Below are 13,975 nucleotides of genomic sequence, written 5' to 3'. Positions count from 1 at the left end.
GAGGCACCAATATACTATATAGTAGTACTCTACAGGTATTATGTAGCGAAAACAAGTTTCCCAAACATTTTAACTTTATGAGGTTAAAAATACAGTTTAGTACAATTTTAAAAAAAGGCACATAAAAATGCACATATACCAATATAAATAATGGAACTGTTTCGGGGCAATAATGTTTGGCTTAACTGGGGTTGCAAGTTCATGTTCCCTATTATCAAAGAGGTTACACATACCCATTTGTGGACTATTCTTAGTTGATGTCTAAACAAAGTAGATGCTGGCTATTCAGTTTTCAGCTCTCTAAATCCCTTAGAGTTTTTTTTAGGGCACTGGAAAGGAGTTATTCCTAGCATCCTGCAGGAACTGCATTAAATGGAATGAACATGAACGTCAGTGATAGAAATCAATACTCTGGAAACAGAGTAGGCCTGGGCTGTGGCAAAGGAAATAAGGGGAATTAAGTAACACTTTGATCTTTGAAATTAGATAAAAAAGAATTCTTCTAAAAATCTATACACCCCATGCCATATCCAGACAACATTCATTTTTTTTCTGGGTGACCACTTTACCGTCTTTATGCTTTTCCTCCCATTGTATAGTTTTTAAGCTTAGTTTTATTAATACACAAAATAAGTTTTACCTGTAAATAGGTCTGGGCCCCAAAATAAACAACCTATTCTCAGTTAAGGTCCACTGATTTCTATGAAGTTACTACTCTGTAAGTTTCCAATAAAGCAATGTTCTTACAAAGACACCACTGGCTTTGTTTCTTATTTATTTTATTGTAGTGTAAAATAATTAGGCACCATAATTTACTGTAGGCTAGGTTTTACTGCAGACAAAAATTATCCTCCTCTAATACAGAGATGTACATTTGATGTTGGCTAATATGATATTATGAACATCAGTGCTTCTGGTTATCTTCCTAAAAGGAAGGTTCTAACTTTCCTTATGATAAACCAGGCCCAACTGTGTTAGCATTCTGCAAGGACCTCAACACCACAAGGGCTATGTATATATATATTTCTTTATTTTTGGCAGGAAGGAAAACTCAGCCAACACATACGGAATCCACACTTAAAACTTTCGATCAAGGTAGAAACAATTTTAAAATGAAACTTAACTTTAACAGAGCATTCAACATATGCTTGTTATTCTTCCTTGAGCCTTAGTTCTTTCTAGTTTGTAGAGAATGTCATATCTTTTCCCCTTCTAAAACGTATGCTGTTTATAAGGTACCTTGTAAAAGCAAATAACACTTCTCTGCTTAATGGCTATTAATTCTTTTTTTTTTTTCCCTTTTAGGGCCACACCTATGGCATATGGACGTTCCAGGCTAGAGGCTGAACTGGAGCTACAGCTGCCAGCCTATGCCACAGCTAAAGCCACTGGCCTATGCCACAGCTAGATCTGAGCCACATCTGCAACCTACATCAGCTTGTGGCAATGCCCGATCCTTAACCCACTGAGCGAGGCCATGGATCAAACCCACATCCTCATGGATAATAGTAGGATTCTTAACCTGCTCAGCTACAATAGGAATTCCTACTAATTCTTTAAGACTCAGCCCAGATAGCTCCCTCTCTAGGAAACTCCCAGGTCAGGGCACTGCCTTCTTGGTGCTCGCATACACTGTGCCTTATTTCTATCATCATACCATCACACTGTTTTATATGTTTGCTTAAAAATCAGTCAACTACTCCAATAAAATTAAATGAAAAATAAAGTATCCCTTCACTAAAATAAGATACAATTTAATAAATTTTACCAATTTTCTTCCCCATCCCCCCACCCCCCACATACCTACACACACACACACACACACACACACACACAAGAAAACATCAACCCAATTAGACTCTGGGCAACTTTAAGGCAGGGATCACATCTTATTCACAGTTGCTCTATCCTTGGTACCTAGAACTGTGCAAACCTGTAACAGGAGGGCATGATAAGCTTCCTAAGTTAAGGGGTAAGTGAGTGGACGCCTGGAAGGGCAATTGGACAAGTATGAAGGTTTGATTTTTTCAACCAGGGATGGACCAACACCATTTTCCAAGAAGGTTACAGCTTCCCCCACTGTTTTCTAAGAGGGCCAATGAGACTATGACATGATTCTAGATGTATAATAAGGATGAGGGCCAGAAAGAAAGAGGACAAGGAAAAGGAGGTGCCCAAGAATGAGAAAGGGCCTTTATCAGAGAGCAGGAGGGATGGGATGTGGCCTGTGGGTTGCTAGACCAGGTTTGGGCCAACAGTGTGTTGTGATGGAATGTTGGCTACGGGGTTGCCAAATAAATATGGGTCTTTTTTCTTTTCCTTTCTCCTTCTTCCTTCCCTCCCTTCCTTCCTTTTCTTTATTGTTTGTTTGTTCATCCTTACTATTTTGTAAAGTCTTTTAAAAATTCCCCCTCTCCTCTGAAAGTAGCCTAGAAAAGGTTCTGCCTGGCGAAGCTTTAAGGGGACAGAACTTAAAAAAACAGGGAGTTCCCGTCATGGTGCAGTGGAAACAAATCTGACTAGGAACCATGAGGTTGTGGGTTCCATCCCTGGCCTCGATCATCAGTTAGGAATCTGGCTTTGCCATGAGCTGTTGTGTAGGTTGCAGACACGGCTTGGATCTGGTGTCGCTGTGGCTGTGGTGTAGGCCAGTGGCTACAGCTCTGATTAGACCCCTAGCCTGGGAATCTCCAAATGCTGCAGGTGTAGCCCTAAAAAGACCAAAAAAAAAAAAAAAAAGGGGGAGATAGAACTCCATCTCCCCCTCTCTCTATTTTGAGGGCCAGTGGAGTGAAAATGAGAAAAGGACGTGGGAGAACCCCATCACTTTTTTCATACCTGAAAACACAGAGATCCTTCCTTTTGTTGACATGTGGGTGATGGGATTGGGGTGGGGGAGGCCTTTGTTCTGTGGGAGTATTTTTCTTGCCGTTTAACACCAGTCCTAGAAAGAGCTTTTATGTCTTGTCCATACCCAGGACTGCAATATTCCTTGCTGCATCTGTAGTGTTTTTCTCACTCCATTTTGGGGAATTAGTTTAGTCCAAACACATCTTCTGACCCCCCTATGTCTTTTCTCCCTTCTTGTCCTGCTCTGAACCTCAGCTCCATTTCTAGCTACTAAAACTGGAGAATGAACTGCAGATGAGCACCCTGAGGAGTAGCTGTGCCCTCCCCATCCCCACAGTCATGATCAGACACAAAACAAGGCCGCTAGGGCTGCGGTTGGTCCACCCAGGGCCCCAGGAAGCACCTGCCAGAGATTCTGAGAGGGCACAGATGTGGACATGGCTGGCTTCTTTGCTCACCAAGGGCCAAATCTTCATGCCACACATTGGAGAACTTGTCTACGTATTCAGGGGAACATTGTGGTTTTCATTTTTTAATTCATCTAATACTAATTAGAAAATGAGAACAGTACTTAATTTTTCATAGAAGTCAGTTTTCATAGAAAGCAAAGAGTAAGTTCATAGACATAAACTTTGAAGACGAATTTTTCTTTCCAAGAGAAAAGCGATGTGACGATCTGATGAAAGCACTGACCTGGCAGGGAATGCGAAACTGCTCACTATGAATAGTGACTTAGCTTGCTGATGACACGTTAATATCTGGGAAAAAGTTGAAGCAAGTTTTTCTTTCAGATTGTTGTTTTGTCTCTTGCTACTGTCTGATGTAGGCAAATGTAGTCAATACTCTGAATACAAAGGGCTAATTTCTATAGTTTTGGAAAGAAATTTAAATGTTTTCCAGGAATGTGTAAACATTTTCCTATATTTTTAAGGAATTTCCTATTCCTATATTTGTAAAGGAAATACAAACATAAGGAGGACTTGATGTTTGATATTTTCTAAAATTTTTGGAAACCATTTTGGTGGCATTGCACCTACAAGAACAAAGCTAGAGAAAAGAAGAAAAATATCCATCCAGGTTTACACCATTCCGAGGGCAGGATTACATACACATCCAGAGGCTGACCCATTTCAGTACTTTAGCAGCTGAGCCATTAGGCCTTCTGAATTACTTAGAGTAGTCTTTCTACCACGTGTGTTATCATTATACTCCTTTTATTGTTGTGCAAACATATTTTTACCAATACGTGAAGAAAGCCTACTTTTAATAAATTAACTAAGGTAAATTAGAGGGTAATTACTCCAAACAACTGGCTTACTTACAATTGCATTTCTTCTGAACAAACCTCAGCTTGCAGGCTGTTCTGTAGGTGGAGAGTCGGATGCGATCCAGATCTTGAGCCCCTAGGGGGAGAAACACACACACATATGAAATGCCATGTGTCTGAAAAGGAACAGATAATGTTGATAAATAAAGCAACTACAGATCTTAACTATACACTTAATCTGATTTCTATTTTTATTAGAATATAAGTTTAATTTTACGACTTGAAAATGTCTGTCCCATAGTCCTCAGGTTCTGGGGAGAAAGGAGTACGTGTATCCAGCATGGTGGTCAGGCTGTCAACCACATTCCTGGGCCAAGGAACACAAGCTCAGCCCTGTGGTGTCTGCCGCTTCTGAGAACAGTCTGCTCAAGCTGTGACTTAAAACAGCCAAATGCATGACTTAAAAACAACCGGATGTAACATTATCAAATAATCATTTAAAATCCACTGAGGTTGGTCATTAGAGTATGGCTCTGTGGTAAGCACGGGCTCAATGTTGGGTGTCTTTTCTTCATGACCATAGGCCAGTTGCTTTCAGAAGCCTCAGTTTTCTCCTCTGGAAGATGAAACTGATGGTAATACGACTACTTATTTCATAGGACGTGTTGTAAGGATAAATGAGAGGCTGCAGCCTAAAGCCTTGGGAACGCTGCCTGGCACACAGTAAATGCTATGTGAGTACTCATCACTACTACCCGAGTCTGTGCTGCAAAACTTCCTGTCAATCTCAGAGGAAACCCACCCCCCACACCTTTTGTCTTTTGAGGGTTCACCCATGGTAGAGGTCCCCAGGCTAGGGTCGAATCAGAGTTGTAGCCTCCAGCCTATGCCACAGCTTACAGCAATGCCAGATCCTTAACCCACTGAGTGAGGCCAGGGATCAAACCTGTGTCCTCACGGATGCTAGTCAGATTCGTTTCCACTGAGCCATGACGGGAAACTCCGAGACTTCTTTCTAAAACCAACCACTGCTCTTTCAAACATTGTGGCCTCCAGTTTCTCCCTGACACAGGTAGTCCCCCATATTCTTGAAATATTTTCCTCATTCCACCCTTCTATTCAAGAATCCAGTATGGCTTCAGCTATCCACAGCACCAAGGCTGAATTCTTGGGATCCAGATATGCACAAGAATCCAAGCCCCTCTGCAGCCTTTTCCATCCTACTTTCTTGACAATCTTTCCCACTGCTCTCTAACACCTCTGCCAGGCTCAAGCTCATCTCCCCACCATCCTCTGAGGATGGGCTGCTTGATACAACCATACCTGAGTTCCCAGTCATCCTTCCACTCTCCCCTGACAAACTTCTAGACTGTGGGCTAATTTCTAGACTGTGTCTAGAACACAACAGACTTAAAAAAATGTCTGTTTTTCTCTGCTTTTAAATATTTGGCTTTCTTCAAGCCCGTGTTTACAGTTCATAACAGATATTAAGGCACATAGCTCTATTTTGACACGTATGGCACTTTCTCTTTACCAGTAAACATGCTACAAAAATGCTTCAGAATTAGAATAGCAAGTAAAATAACTGGTCTAGAAGTAAATATATTAGGAGGCCAATTAAGTGCCTTCCTAATGAAACTCAGATCAATTAGTGGATGTCCCTCATTGGGTGCATTTATCATTCCCTCAAACTGATCTCTTTAGAGTCATTTAAAAATACTGCTATTTTAAAACTTTATGGTTTTATAAGGCAGATTATTAAACATTCATTCTTATGAGAGTTTTTTACTTGACAAACAGACTAATTGATACTAAGTGCTTGAAGGCTCAAAGAGGTAGGATTCACCTTCACCCAAGGCAGGAATTCACCTAAACGCATTCTCAACAGGTGAACATTTAACCAACGGCCAGATAAGATTATGTCCAATGATGGGGATGGTTATCATTTAGTGAAAATATAAGAGTTTTAAAGCTAGTAACCCTTAATCTCTCACTTCCAAGTTGTGTGAACTTTGACGAGGTTTTACTTGACATCCAATGTCTTCCTAAATAAGAAAAATGAGGATGATAGAATCAACTCTACCAGCTGGTAACCTCTGTAGATGGTACCTAATGAGTGTTTGATAGCAGGTAGGCCTCCTTACAAGGTTTTCTGGGGCCATTTCTGAGCACCAATAAATGGTAGGAATTTCTTTTTTTATATTTGGGCTTTAGTTTGCCTCCCTGTAACTTCAATCCACTGGAGCTGGTTTCCCTTCTGAAGCCATATAACCTTTCCTCCCTTCCATTTGATAATTTATTTTTCAGATTGGGAAGCAGCTCTCATGATCATTGTTAGCATCTTCATTACCATCTGAACATTATGTACAAATGTCCCTGTCTTCATGGAGTTTAAAGTTTTGGCATGCAGGGAGCTTCTTGACTTTTTTCGGTTGAAGACGTCCAAGTCCACAGCCATCTCAAATACAATGTCTAGCACAGAATGGGATACACAATAGGCTTCAATATATGGATGTAGCTATTATTATTTTCATTATCATCAGACATGGTTTTGAGACCCTTAACCATTCTAGTGATCCTATTCTATTGGTTGTCCAATATCTCCTTGAAATAAGACATATAAAACTAACCCAAACGCCATAGCAATTGCCTTACCTGTGTGAAATGTACAGAAAAACCTAAAACCACCATTAATAAGGACACTTACTAATGCATTTTTTTAAAAAATGGCTCATTCTTCTGGCTCTTATGAAGCTAGTAGTTCATTAAAAAGCTGGCTTTAAAAAAATCAAACGCACTCATATTAAGTCAGATCTTTTCTATTTTCTATTTAAATGCTCATTTGCGGGCTAGGTATGACTTCACATTTAATCTTAGTTTCTTTTACTTTTTAGCTCATGCTTCTAACCTTTCTGATATTTAAAACATTTTTGATTTTGTCACTGGCATTTAAAAGGGGCTCCTTAGTTTCAAGTCCTCTGTAAATCTGAGAGGCTCAGGTGGGAAATAATCTGTCTAGGATGCTGGACAATCAGCGATATAGAGACTATCAAATACAGGAATGCTAGTTCTTTGCCTTTTTCCCAGGATAAGAATATCATTTTAGTGATGCTGAGTTTGGCTCAACAATCAAGAGAATCCCAATATCTGTCAATAATCCTTTAAAAGAAGACATTAGGGACATGGATACTTTGTGTAAGTTCTTCAAAAGTAATGATTGAAGCCCCAGGTGTGAAAAGACTGTGATGCAGCACAGAATTACATTTCTCAGTACTGACAAGACCTTACCCTCTGAAAGCAGAAAGGAGGCAGTGCTGGCTTCTCTGCACCTCCCTCTCATAGTGGTCCTAGGGAGCCTTTGGTAGAGGTGCCCCTCTCCAGGATGCAGTAAACAGCAATGCAGAGATGATGCTTAGGGTCAGGGGTGCACTGACTACTCTCCTCTGCCTTATCACCATGTGGGCTGAATGGACCCTCTGTTGTGCTCAAGCATCAGGAAGGGGTCTTGGAGGTCTGTCAATGTCTCCAATTTGTGAAAGTTCTTCCTGGCTGAGGATGTAAGCCCTGAATATTAAAAGGGATGTGGTGTGCAATGAAGTTCAGCTTTTCAGATACAGCCACACTACCTCGCACAGACAAGGTAAGTGGCAACCACAGGATCCATAATGGACTCTGGAACCTAAAAGCTGTGCTGAGACAGGCTGTGAAGGTTCTTGCTCCAGTTACCCACCTCGTTTGACATAAATTTCTTTGTCTCTGGCCCAATAACCATGAACTTAATTCAGTTTTACAAGTGTGGTCTCTTCTTGAAAGTCTATAAATTCATGGCCTTCCTAGGGAGCAATTAATTGCATGTCTTCTGTGTCTAAGTCATTGCCTCAAACCAAAGACCTGTGGTCAGCTAGAGCCACAAACAGAGTTTCCAGTATACAACTGGGGACTGTCCTCCAGGTTGATTGATCCATTACTCACAATGATGCCCTCCAGGTTGACTGATCCATTACATATATTACATTACTTACATGATCCAGGCATGGTCACAATAGTACCTCTGAATCTAGGTTAACTGTACAGTGATCCAGCTCACATTTCTCCAGCTCGTGTACAACCTAAGGGACTCTGTCAGCATCTTGCTGAAATTAATGTTCATTTGTATCCTATGGTATTTTTCTGAGCTAGCAGTCTAGTAATATTATTAAAAAGGGAAATTAGTTGACTTAATTCACTTATAAAAAAAAGATGGAATTTGAATAAACAAGGAAATGAAGTCAAGAGAGCCATCCTTGCTCTTGGCATGTTGAAATGTCTAGGATTACCACTATGTTTTGTCCAAGATCTGAAAAAAAAATCCATTTTCTCTTGAAATCTACATCAAGCTCATACTGTATACTTTCAAAACTCTAGTTTTTCCTTTTAATAAAAAATAGTACAGTACTTCCCTATCTATTTTTTGCAATGTCCTCTTTATTATTTTTCAAAATATAGTACTGTTTTCCATTATTATTATATATCTCTGGTATATAATTCTTTAAAACATGGAGATTTGGCTCAGCTAAGTAATATCTTAGATTTGCTTCATCATTATACAGTGTGGCTGGGGGTAAACAATTAAGGGTAGAGATGAATACTATCTTCTCTATTTCTGTATATATTTAAAGTTTTTCATAAGAAAAAAATTTTTTTTCTTTTCACGGCCACACTTGCAGCATATGGAAATTTCCTGGCTGGGGTTGAATCAGGTCTTTGGAGGCTACTGAGAGACAGAAAAAGAGAAGCAAAGTGGTCAGAAACAGCAAGAGACTGGAGTACAGTGGTGACTCAGGGAGAATTTCCAGGATGGTGACCCATCATGTTGACATCCCAAAGATGCTAAAGAGCATAAGAAATGAAGATTCAGGTGAAAGCAGTCACACTAACCACCACGGCTTATGGGACTGGGATCACTCATGTCATTTTCCTGAATTTTTGAAATCAGATTTCCTAGAACTCACAGTGTGCACTGCACAATTCTGCTCTAGGCTCCATTCAAACTATGCACGTGCTGACTGCAGTCAACATTCTGAAGGACTGTCTGCCTTGGAACCACTCAACAGGGTCTGCTGAGCACCTCTACTTGCCTGGCTTTGATTTCTGGTCCCTCCTCCACTTGGAGGCCAATGGCATCACACTGCTTTCTCCCCAGGACCTTTCTCATCTTGTTGGGCAGCCTTCCATGTTCTGAAAGAGTGCTTTCCAATCACTTTCCTCTCATTGAAAGCTACCTGCCCTTTGCCCTGAGGCTTTTAAACCAGCATCGATTCGGCACCTAAGGTGAGTGGGTTTGAAGGGAAAGGTCCAGGGTCTGTCCCAAAGGAGGAGTTCATGTGACTGAGTGACATGGACACGTCCACAAGGAAGTGTCGTACAAAGCTGAGTAAATGTACTCTGAGAGCAGAAAAACACAGTTAAGGGAGCTGGAGTCTAAGAAGAATTTATTTTGCCAACAGCCAGTGAGATAAACCTATTTGAGCTGATAAACTTGTATGATGGCTGAAGAGCCCAAGGTGAAGATGGCATTACATTTAACTAGAGTCTTTTCAGCTTTAATCTAAGGTACTAAATTAACTGATAATTCGGGCATTATACTGAGGGGAGATTTGGGTTTAGGGCAGCTTGCCTCAAATTTCTTTAATCAAAGTATGCGGCCATAGAAGTTGTTTTGTTTTGTTTCGTTTTGTGGCTTATTTGTGAGTCCATGTAAACTTTAATTTTGTTTGCTTCTTTTTTCATTTTTCTTTTTTTTTTTTGCTTCTGCTCCTTATGATTATGAGCTCAGAATCGATGTTTAACACGTATAGATGCTGCAATCACCTGAATTTGCTAAAATTTCTTTACCAATTGTTTTTCTTGTTAATTGTTACTCTTTTCTCCATGTTCTTCTGCTCAGCTTAACTAACCTTTAGAATAGATTCTTCCAGACTCTAGTTCTTTGACCTCCCTTTTCTTCCTCCCTTCCTTCCTTCTTCCCTCCCTTCCTCCCTTCCTTCCTCTCTCCCCTCCCTCGCTTCTTCTTCTTCTGTTTGTTTTTATAAAATAAAGACTTTTTTGGCCATGCCCACAGTATGCAAAAGTTCCTGGGTCACAGATGGAACTCACGCCACAGCAGTGACAACATCGGATCCTTAACCACTAGGTAACCAGGGAACTCCCCCCTACCTTCTTATCTTAGAGCGCTTACTTTAGAAAACTTTCTTTTGTAAATTCTTTGCTCCTTTAAAGATGTAAACCTCTCAGTCTTCTGCCAGTTTTACAACCTGTTGTTACCTGGAAATATCTGTCTCAAGGACTGGGAGCCATTCCTTGGAAATGTAATCACTGAAGGTAGGAGCCTAACTTCCTCACTGTGACAATTCGTAGGCAGAACTGACCAACTTCCCCTCTAACCTCTTTCAGGACTTCTGCTCTGGCTCACCCCAGTGCTTAGAAACTCTCCTGTCTTTGGTTCCAGCAAAGTTGAGCTCAGTCTCTCTCCTCTCTTGCAATAGTCTTGAATAAAATCTTCCTTGCATTCTTAACTCCTTTTTTTTTTTTTCTTTGGCATTTGTAATTTCTAAAACCAAGAATCTCTTTGGCACTTTCCTTTGGTGTTTAAAAAAGAACTACTTCTAAGTAGTACTTAGCTGACCAGATTTACAAATTCCTTCTTCTTTTTTAGCTCCCTGTCTAGATATCACAGATTCCTGGAAGAAGTTATTTTCCAAGTTTCAATGTCAGTCTTCTCTGATAATAGATTCCTTGTCTTTCTTTGGAGTCCTGCTGATAGAACTAGGGTAACCCATATATATTTCAAATATTTAACACATTCTCAATGAGATTACCTTTCTTGTCTGACAGTCAGTCAATATCAATTTCTCCCTTTGAAATCAGCCAATTGTTTTCTCTGGCACAATCATACTTACTATGGTCATGTCCTACTTAGTGTTACTTTGGACATGATGCTTGCTAATGGATTGTTAAGGTCAGCTGTATTCTTTTTGAAGTGAGGAAGAAAGGGAGAAAGATACATATCTGTGTGTTTTGCTTAACTATTTTGATCACTAAATTTGGAGAACTCAAAATGATTTAATAAACTGCATGGCCTATGAAAAGGTTAATTTAGGAAGTGAATACATAATTTTCCTAAGTCTTTCTCACTTGAAAAATGTAGAGCTTTTCTGTTTCTATGGCTATAAAACTTACGGTGATCTTTCTTTGAGTTGGATAACTTAATTCAAAAGACATTTGTGGAGTTCCCGTTGTGGTGCAGTGGTTAACGAATCCAACTAGGAACCATGAGGTTTCGGGTTCGATCCCTGCTCTCGCTCAGTGGGTTAAGGATCTGGTGTTGCCATGAGCTGTGGTGTAGGTTGCAGACATGGCTCAGATCTGGTGTTGCTGTGACTCTGGCGTAGGCTGGCAGCAACAGCTCTGATTAGATCCCTAGCCTGGGAACCTCCATATACCGCGAGAGGGGCCCAAGAAAAAAATGGCAAAAAGACAAAAAAAAAAAAAAAAAAAAAAAAGACATTTGTGACACATGTGTTTGTCTGTGCCAGGCACTGCCTGAGGTGCAGAAGGAGCTGGAATAATGTACTTAAATTCAGATAAATGTTTACAAAATCATGACATAAGAATTCTTACAGTCTGTTGGCTGATGCAGTCTTTAACATAATGATGATAAATTCAAAGATTTGCCCTAAGGATTTCTTGGTTTTCTATGTTAAATATTAAACTTTTTTTTTCTTTTTTGGACAAAACACTGGCCCTTGATAGACATGCCTCTTGCCTTTTCAGTCTAAGAGTCTATGATATATGAGAAAGTATTTGTGCTGCTCTGGATTTTGTTTAGATGGGCAGGCAGTAACTATGTCACTTCCTCTGTTAGACTAGTATCAACAAAAGTCAAAATTCCAGGTCTCTGATCAGGACTGAAGTGAAGCTACAGTACCAGGTATGGCCTAGGAACATGAAAGGTCATGGCTGAAACTCTCATAGACTCTTTAGACATGTTTCTAAAAGTGGAGAAGCAAGGAGCACAACTGATTTTGCTCATGTGATTCCCCACATCGATTTTAGTTAGTTAGTTAGTTAGTTACTAATCTGTCTTGGTGCCTCCAGATTATTGGGAAATGATAAAGGCAATTGTAAATCTTATTATCTGGGGCTTTCCTTTATCTGCTCCGATCCTCATTCTTGCCAAATAGTCCCAATCTTCAGGAGAACCTAATTTTGTCTCTTGACTTCTCAGAGTAAAAGGCTTATGACTCCTTTCTGCACCTCCTCATTCCTTAGGCAGGGAAGGAGAGATAAAAAGACAACAAGAGAATTGTGCCTTTTTCTTTGTAACATTTAATTTGAGATGTGTGTTTTCCCTTCAGTGTCAACTTCTTCTTCCTTATGAATAAGAAAAATGGTCTATAAGGAGATACTACCACCCAATTACTCATATAGCAATCTTGCATTTACATAAACCAACAACCTCTATTTAAACAGTTCTCCACTGGGGTCAGTCAACATCATCTGGGTTTGGTTTTCCTTGTACAGCAGGTCACCTTCAAGCTCTTTTTAAACGTTGTTTTCCTTTTCACTTTTTGGAAACCAGTCTGTAGGATAGATTCTCCTCCTCTGCATGAAGTCCAAATGACAGCTTATAGTTTGGTCTGGTAATTGTGCCTGACTCCTCTTTTCCATATGAACATATGATATCATTTTGTAGTTAAGACATTCAATGGTTCATTTCAAAAATGTTACCTTGTGCCTGCAACGTGCCAGACCCTGTGACAGTGGAGGGAAATGAACACAAACTGTGAAGTTTAATGGACTGTATTAAGCCAACACTAAATAGGGTTTATTAAGCATCCATGTGTATATACACGCATTTTGGTCCATGAACCTTTTTCTTTCATATAAGATATACAGTCCTAGTAACAATGACTATGATGATTCATTGACTAATTTAATTCTCACCCAAGAGGAGGCAAAAATGCCAAAATATATATTTTATGTAAAGAATTTATGATTTAAGGTAAATTAGAAAGGCCATAAGGTTTAAGTGGTTATGTCTAGCCTTTCCATAAGTATTCATGGAACCTGCAGGGTGTTCCTTAAAAGTTCTGTACTTACTCATCTCTGCAAACAGCTGTCTTCTTTCTGCCATGGTATTTCCTCTTTTCCCACTATCTTCAATCATTCTATGAGACAAAATGGTTACAATATGTATTAGCCTCATGCTAAGGAGGCAAATAGCCATTTCTATATAAACACACTTGCTGTAGTTATGTCACAAACCTAGAGACAAAGTATTTAAAAGTGTATATTTAAAAAGAATAGCTTTACTTTGGCTAACTTAAATGGTGGTACATATTTTCTATATATAACATTGTTGTAGTTCTGGAAGGAGCTGTAAAATTTTTGTTTTCTAACATACAAATAACTACAATAGCAGATGAGCTTGTGCTATAACTGAATATAACAGTCTTTCACCTGTTATGTGGTCCTGTTCACATATGGTTTCATTTTCAATTTTGGGAATACCTACAAAGAATATAGAGCTGATATTGCAGATCCCATTCAAGAAGTGATCGAGAGTCTCATGGCCTTAGTAAGTGGGCTCTAAATTCATTGAGTGATAAAATAAATAAATAAATAAATAAATATAAAAACCAAAAACAAAAATAAAAAAATAAAACCAGTCTGCTTTCCACTACATTCCATTGCAAGTTGTCCTGTGTGCACCTAAAGCCTCAATTTAGAAGCAGGCCATTTTCTAAATGTTTATCTCTAATTTAAGTGTTTGGAACCTGCAACAGGTTTTCTATACATAACAATTCCATGCAAAGT

The 13,975-nt window shown here is 39.5% G+C and overlaps 1 protein-coding gene across 37 annotated transcripts in view; it reads right to left on the bottom strand.

Moving 5' to 3' along the window:
- DTNA (dystrobrevin alpha) overlaps positions 1-13,975 on the bottom strand; it is a 420,448-nt gene that overhangs the window by 125,130 nt on the left and 281,343 nt on the right. For all 37 annotated transcript variants that reach the window (XM_021096252.1, XM_021096230.1, XM_021096248.1 and 34 more), the window contains 2 exons: positions 13,259-13,326; positions 4,173-4,253 (listed from right to left, as the gene is read on the bottom strand). In XM_021096252.1, coding sequence (XP_020951911.1) covers positions 4,173-4,253; positions 13,259-13,325 — 148 coding nt within the window. In that variant the 5' untranslated portion in view covers position 13,326. The remainder of the gene's footprint in view (positions 1-4,172; positions 4,254-13,258; positions 13,327-13,975) is intronic.

This window comes from Sus scrofa, chromosome 6 (genome assembly GCF_000003025.6).
Source record: "Sus scrofa isolate TJ Tabasco breed Duroc chromosome 6, Sscrofa11.1, whole genome shotgun sequence".
NCBI lineage: Eukaryota > Metazoa > Chordata > Mammalia > Artiodactyla > Suidae > Sus > Sus scrofa.
The sequence above is the reverse complement of the archived record's forward strand: the minus strand, read 5'-3'. Positions and strand labels throughout refer to the sequence as shown.